Source organism: Stigmatopora nigra, chromosome 7, assembly GCF_051989575.1.
Source record: "Stigmatopora nigra isolate UIUO_SnigA chromosome 7, RoL_Snig_1.1, whole genome shotgun sequence".
NCBI lineage: Eukaryota > Metazoa > Chordata > Actinopteri > Syngnathiformes > Syngnathidae > Stigmatopora > Stigmatopora nigra.
In genome coordinates this window covers 8,492,409-8,500,022 of record NC_135514.1, presented here as the reverse complement: position 1 = coordinate 8,500,022, position 7,614 = coordinate 8,492,409, and the positions used below count along the sequence as shown (strand labels likewise).

Genomic DNA, 7,614 nt, shown 5'->3' with positions numbered 1-7,614 from the left:
TTAAAATCTGCACTTGACTCTTTTGCAAACATTTTGAAACAATATATTTGTATATATTGATTGTGCTTGTCCTCAGGGTGAAAATGAATAATAAAGTTACAGTCTGATCATTTTTAGAGTGACAAAACTGTGACGTCATAGCCCCTGCCTCTTAAAACAACCTGCATCTGCTGCTGACGTCTTTTATACAACTTTTTACAACGCAAAAATAGATATGGAACCACAAACTTAGCATTCTTGAAAACGACAGTTTACCAAAAAAAGAGATAATTGCATGTAATAATTTAATGGATCTATTTTTTAGGGGAAAAAATAGGACACAGCTTTGGGGTCCTTTATTTTATTTATTTATTTGAAAGGTATTCGAGTGGGGGGGCATTTTACACAAATTAAACATGGTACTGCGCTTCGCCCTATAAGCATTCAAGAAGCATTGTGGTTCCCAATCAATTGGTACAGTCAAGCAGCAGAAGCAGCAGGAGCAGCAGCACCAGCGTGAGAGTGGAGACCTTCAGTCTCGCTTTATTTCTGGATATTAGGGGATCTCTCTATCATGTCATATCCTCAATTCGGCTATCCATATTCGTCTGCTCCACAAGTAAGTCTTTGGAACTTATTTAATGCAGTAAAAAAAGTGATTTTGTCTGAAATGTCTGCGAGAGGTTATCTCCTCCATCTGAGTTTCGTGTTTTTTTCCGCACTTTGGTCAAGAATCTGAGACGCGTGCTGGGAACTGTGGAGGTTTTTTTTTTCTCTTTACAATAATTTGACACCTGTAAAGGTATACCACCGGAGGAAATCGCTTGGTGTAGTGTTATTTCAATTTTGATGGGCAAATAGAGGAGTTTATCGCTATTGTGCGCGTGAGAGGTGCGTCTGTTCACGTTCTTAAAACGCACTTTTAGTTTTATTTATTTTTCTTTATTGACAAACGTTGTTATTAACGTTAGAATTTAAATTGCCGGGGGAAAGCTTCTTTTTAATGTTACGCGCAAGTTCAACATCATCTGTCATCAACGTCGTTTTACTGTTATTATATTTTACTTCACATTGGACATTCGGCACTGCCATCAATACACGCAAGGAATAAAAACTTTGTTGCAAAATTGTTTTCATCGATTTATTGTTTTTTTTTTTTTTCTATTTAAAAACGATCTCTCCTCCCTTTCTCTCGTGCAGTTCCTAATGACAAGCAACTCCCTAACCACTTGCTGCGAGTCTACCGGAAGATCCATCGCCGATTCCGGAGTGGCTCCGTCCGGGCAGACGCCCGTCTACTGTCCGGTTTACGAGAGCAGGCTCCTGGCCACGGCCAGACATGAGCTCAGCTCGGCCGCCGCACTGGGGATGTATGGAAGCCCCTACACGGGGACTCAAGGATATGGCAACTACGTTACATATGGAACGGATGCATCTGCTTTCTACTCGCTGGTGAGCGCCTTCTTTATGGCATTGATGAATGAATCTTGCAGCCGCACCTCTCTGTTAAAAACAAAGCTGGCATGTCTGCATGCTGTGCTCACGCTGGGTCTTAGGCTTTTTTTCAAACTCTTATATAACAAACAGTAAGGCATGATTTTTCCTTTCGCCTGTTCTATTAATTTACCTATGTTAGAAAACTCATTTTATGTTAACTTTGTAAAAAAAAAGATATCTTCTCCCATGTAAGAGCCAGACTCACAAGACTATTTGAGCATGTCAAAGAATAATTTTAAAAGATTTCAATAAATGCATGGGGATTCTTACTAAGTAAATGTCTGAAGAAATTTGCATTGACAAAACAATTCTGTAATGTTGTGTCGTGAAAAAGAAAAATCCTTGATATCCACTATCATTAAGACAGCCTTTTCTGAACTTGTGGTTAAACACATTGACTAATTTTACATCACTTGTCCTGTCAAAAGGGCTAATTGTTTGTAAGTTTCTAAAGATATCCTTTTAATTGCATGTCATTATTGATCAAACTAACTCTTTTTAACTATATATTCATACCTGGATAAAATTATTTTTTAAATAATTATAATAAAACATTGTCAACTGTTGAAGTCAACATGCATATATCAAAACAATCATTGTTTGCTTGGGTATTTACAGGGTACTTTCGATACAAAAGATGCCACAGCCTCTGCACATGCAGGAATAACCCAAGCGACGGCCTACTACCCCTATGATCCGACCTTGGGGCAATATCAGTATGACAGGTAAATTCTCTCTAGATTGATGGATAATTATTTGTAGCAATATCATGTACTTGCTTGATAATTCCGGAAGCATGAGCGGGGAAATGAATGTAAAGTTTAATGAGATTTCTGAGAAAACCTGTGGCGGGGTTGGATTTTTTAATTTTTATTTATTTTTACCAAAAGACGATTTTGTTTGGGGTTACTACCTACAGATGGATGTGAGAGTGACTCAAGTTCGTATTGCAATAAAGATGCATCTGAATGTGTATCCTTTTGGCAACAGCTTGGCATTTTAAGTCAAATAAAAACCTTTTGAATTCCGCTATTCATTTTTACAAGTAATGTGTCATAGTATTAATGTACTTGGCCATGAGAACATGTTTTTAAAAATAATAAATTCTCTTAAAATGTTTTAAAGAATGCATGAGTGATAAAGGCCTGTGCGTAACGCAAGGCACTCTAGCACGCAGATGAAGGCCTAGAGCAGTTCCACTTTATCGGCCCGTTTTCTATTTTTTTACCCGAGGGCTCATCATTACACACCATAAAGCAATTTTACAGGCTATTTTATTTGCTAGGGAACCAAATGGGAAGAGGAAAGGTGCAGCACTTTCCCTTCAATTCCCTTAGCTGTGCTTGACCCTCACTAAGCTATACAAAGCAATAAGCATTCATAAAAGGCTCCCTCGAGAGGACTTTTACAGCTCTCCGCTGACTGAATATCAACAGTGTGCATTTTAAAATGTAGGAGTGTTTTTGTGAGAGTAGGTACGGAGTCAAATAAACTAAACTTGAACATGTCTTTACAACGCAGTGGTTCTTTTTGTTTATAGTTTTGACTTTACTTGATGTTCTAGAAGCTATGGATGACATGTCAGTTTGATGTGGTTACTGACTTGGGGCTTTGTTTCAATGAATACTTTGAGGAAAAACATGCACTCATTCACTTTTTATTTTTGTCCATAGCATCATACTAAACTTAGTTCTGGCTTGTTCCTACTTTTCCGAAATGTATTCTATGAAGCAGAAAATCAGCAAAATAGTATCTCAAAAACTCAATGTATATTAACTTTAATTTAGTCGGTTAGTGCCATTTTTTGACTCTCAAATGCGTGATATAGTATCTCATGTTCTCATGAACAGATACGGTTCTATGGATGGAGGACCTCGCCGTAAAAACGCTACTCGTGAGACAACTAGTACCCTGAAGGCCTGGCTGCAGGAACATAGGAAGAACCCTTATCCAACCAAAGGTGAAAAGATCATGCTGGCCATCATCACCAAGATGACCCTGACACAGGTGTCCACCTGGTTTGCAAACGCCAGGAGGAGGCTGAAAAAGGAGAACAAGATGACATGGCCACCAAGAAACAAGGGATCAGAGGAGAAGCGATTTGACGAGGATGACGACTGTTCTCAGGAGGAGCAAATAAAAAGTGAAAGCAATGAAAATGGTCAGTCTCAATTCAGCGGTATGACCGTGTTTTTATTTGTTTGTTTTTTAATTATTATGTCATTTTTATAGGCTAGATCTCTTATCTCGTGCCAATGATACATTTAAAAATGTCAGATTTTAGTATTTCTGGTAACCATTCTTGTTAAATACAGGTATTTTTGATGAAATTATATTATTATATTATATATTCATAAATATCTATGTTATTTTAAATGCATTGCTTGATTGACATTTGAAGAAAAATATATTTGTTAAATAATCCATCAATCATAAATAATAAATCATTACTTTATGACCAAATAATGAAAATATAATCTAAACTAACTTCAAAAACTTGCTTGTGCTTTTTTTCAACAAAACCATAATTACATATTTTGTATAATTGCTATATATTGAGATAAATTTACCCCAATAATGATTTTGGATTTGCTTTGTTGAACAACCCCCTCTTACAATTTTACTCTATGGTTAGTGGGTATTAATATTGGGCGGCCCCATTTCACTAGCTGTCAAAACAAATAACAGTGTTGTATGTACTAAATAAAACAGCATTTATTGTTTTTATTACATTTTATTTTATTGATGAGAGGAAAGTGCCACCCAATAACATGTAAGCATCCACTATCACTGTACTTCTAGAATTCTAAATGGACTTGAATGTCACTGATGCAGTTATCAGATGTATGTTCCCGCCATCCTTCATGCACTGACTGGCTTCATTTTTTGTTCCCAGATAGTCGAGGTCAATCAAATAAAGATCTCCAGCTGAGCGACCTGGAAGATTTTGACACTCTGGAGTCCGAGAGTTCGGAGTGTGAGTTAAAGCACAGATACCACATGAACCCTCACATGACAACAACAGGCGACTGTCCCCCTGAGCACCTAATCAAAGACGTATCTATGAAAATGCCTGGTCCAGTTGCACTCGGGGGAGAGCAAGACTTGAGTAAAAGTTGCCTAAAAACCAACCAGGAGGATTATCAGGCAGAAAGCAGAGTGCAGCCAAAATCATGTTACACCCAACAGCCACAGCACCATATGCTAGATGGCAAGCCTCGGATCTGGTCTTTGGCCCAGACAGCAACCTCCTTGGTCCAGACTGATTATCCTTCCTGTATGCTGAGGTGTCAAGTCCCCCCCTCCTCCTCTCTTAGTCCACCCCCTGTCGCTACCTCACCCACCTCAGGCCTAGACCACAGGCAGGACTCACCAGTCACCACACTGAGAAACTGGGTGGATGGGGTTTTCCATGACCCCTTGTTCAGGCACAGCACTTTGAGCCAGGCCCTGACCCATACCACTGTATCCTGGAGCAGCGGCACCAAAGGCTCCATCTTGGAGGCTGACAAGAGTCCGGGGGTCCCGTTGCATGAACAGGAGTCACCCAAAGACAATGCCATGAGTTTCAAAACTGTTAACAAACTCTTTTGTTCTTAATAAGACACAAACAAATAATTTATTTTCAAAAGAGACAACAACAAAAAACTGGAATGGAAGCTATATGTTGCATTTTTTTCTGGTACATTCTTTAACACGTGAACTATACCAATTGATCTCGTTTTTATTGTATTTTTTTTAACGCACGAACACAATTTACCGAACTGTATAATATGTTTACAACTTGGTAAAATGCCTTGAGGTTTACAGTATTTATTTTACTTTCGTCCCTGTACGCATGCATATATAAGTAAAATAATTTGGAAGATCACTGTTAAATAATAATTTAAAAATAAAAGGTCTCACAGATCCACTACTCTCCAATCGTTGGATGAGTTTAAACATTGTCCACTGAAACGAAAATAAAATCAGATTATTTAGAGGCGAAACTGTGACATGCATTCAGATTTGCTTTGCATCGCTTCCTAAGAAGAAGCACATTTATTATTAATTTTATTGATTGATCATCAACTATATCCATATCATTATGACAACAATTCTAAAATCATTATGTTATCCTTAAAGAATTTTAGTCTCAGAGCAAGACCTCCAAACAGTCAAACTACCTAAGCGCTGCCTCATTAATTCCATCTAAACAGGCTGTAATTGGGATGTAGGTGGACATATTTCATAGCTCCTCATTGATTTCACCTCTCACTGATCTTTCTCATTCTCAACCTTGTCCATGATGCAGCTGTCAAAATGCTAAGTTATTCGACATGCGTCCATTAATGGGAAAGGAGCTCCAATGAGATAATTTGAAGTTTTCCCTTTGACACTGGCTCCTCAATTTTCCCCAGACAACATCCATGAAACAAAGGTCTAGATGTTGATTTTTCTACTTGAAAGAAAGTGAAAACGAGATACTCACATTGTCTTAAAGTGAAAAGGGCAAAGGAACTCGAATTAGTCGTTGTAGATAAAAGGGCAAATAGAGGAAAACGAGTCAAGGGTACTTGACAGTAATGGCGAAAGTGGAGCTCTCATGGGACTCTGTCCTAGCAGAGCAAGGGAGGCGAGGGTGGGGTGCCTTGAGAGATGAATTTTAATGGTGAATAAAGCACAAAATCTTGAGCCCCCTTTTATACTGCAAGGAAAACAATTTAGTGGGATATATTGGATTACAGCAGCATTGGGGAATCTATTCGCTTTTCTAAGAGGTGGAAACAAAGCAATTTTGAGAAGAAAAACATGCAGTTTTTCACCTTCCCTTTTGATGTACTGTGTCAAAGTCTAAGTCTCGTTGATTTATGACAACTAAATAACCTCAGATGTGACAGATATGCAGGGTTAATCGGTACTTAATTAATTATTATAGGTCTCAGTTGTTGCTTGATAAGACAACGCTGCCACAATGTTTGATTAATTTAGCATGAAGATACATTTTATTAGAGTTGCTATGTTCCCCCTTTTAATTGACAGAATAAGAGAGAGTGGAAGTAAAAAAAAAAGAGTGGGAGTGTAGCGCTAAATCATTCAGCTGTATCAAATACGAACACACAGAGGGAGCGTGATGGTAAATTAACAGGCCCCTTTTACAATGAGACCATATAAAACTGTAATCAGCGACGCGTTACTTTTCATTAAGCGGCTTTGACAGTAGCATATTGGGGGGTCTGGTGTGCGTGAGGTGGGGGGCACTTGCAGGGCCCAAATAAACTGAAACAGAGAGTCATAAGATAATTCCTTAAGCTCCATTAACAACTCTTGGCCGCAGGAAATAGGCTCCCCTGAAAACATCTCCAAATCTAAAAGCTTTATCGACCTAGCAAACCTCAGTTGATGGTGTATTTTTTTTCTTCCCCGTCACCCCTCCTCTCTCTCTTTCTCTCTCTCTCTTCTCTCTCTCTCTCTCTCTCTCTCTCTCTCTCTCTCTCTCTCTCTCTCTCTCTCTCTCTCTCTCTCTCTCTCTCTCTCTCTCTCTCTCTCTCTCTCTCTCTCTCTCTCTCTCTCTCTCTCTCTCTCTCTCACTCTCTCTCTCTCTCTCTTTCTCTCTCTTTCCCTCTTTTGCTCTATCTCGCTCTCTCTCGCACTCTGTCTCATTGTTGTTCTTACACTCTCACTTGCACTCTTTCAGGGACAGAAATGTCCAAGTGAGGTAATAGACTTTGACACAATACATTAAAAGGGGAATGAGAAAAGTGACAAAGAAAGGGCACTCTTAAATGCCCTTTAAACACTACCAATTAGAGGTTTAAAACTTGAATAAGATGTAGGCCTTTGGCATATTGGCTGACTGAGCCAGCTGAGTCAAAGGCTTAATAACAAGCTTGAGCTCGTTCTCTGGGTAAAATGTGCACTAATCTCCTGCAACATCATTATCTCTCCAGATAAAGGTTCCGGAAGTATAACTAGAACTATGAAATTCATCAAGTTCCCCACAAACTCCCTTAAAGCAAGCCTTGTGTTAAAAAATCACATAATTTCAGAAATACTCTTAGTATGGGCCTACAAAATGTGAGTTCAACAAAGAACAATCAGTGGCCCTCAACATCCCCCGAGAGGCACTGTCTGGGTCAGGTTAATACCACTGTGACC

General features: G+C 38.8%; 1 protein-coding gene across 1 annotated transcript; it reads left to right on the top strand.

Annotated features, from left to right (window-relative positions):
* Positions 1-222: 222 nt before the first annotated feature.
* On the top strand, positions 223-6,909 carry irx4a (iroquois homeobox 4a). The gene is made up of 5 exons (XM_077720776.1): positions 223-598; positions 1,180-1,431; positions 2,095-2,201; positions 3,327-3,637; positions 4,373-6,909. The coding sequence occupies exons 1-5, from the start codon at positions 554-556 to the stop codon at positions 5,074-5,076; spliced, it is 1,419 nt and encodes a 472-aa protein (XP_077576902.1). The 5' UTR covers positions 223-553; the 3' UTR covers positions 5,077-6,909.
* Positions 6,910-7,614: the final 705 nt, after the last annotated feature.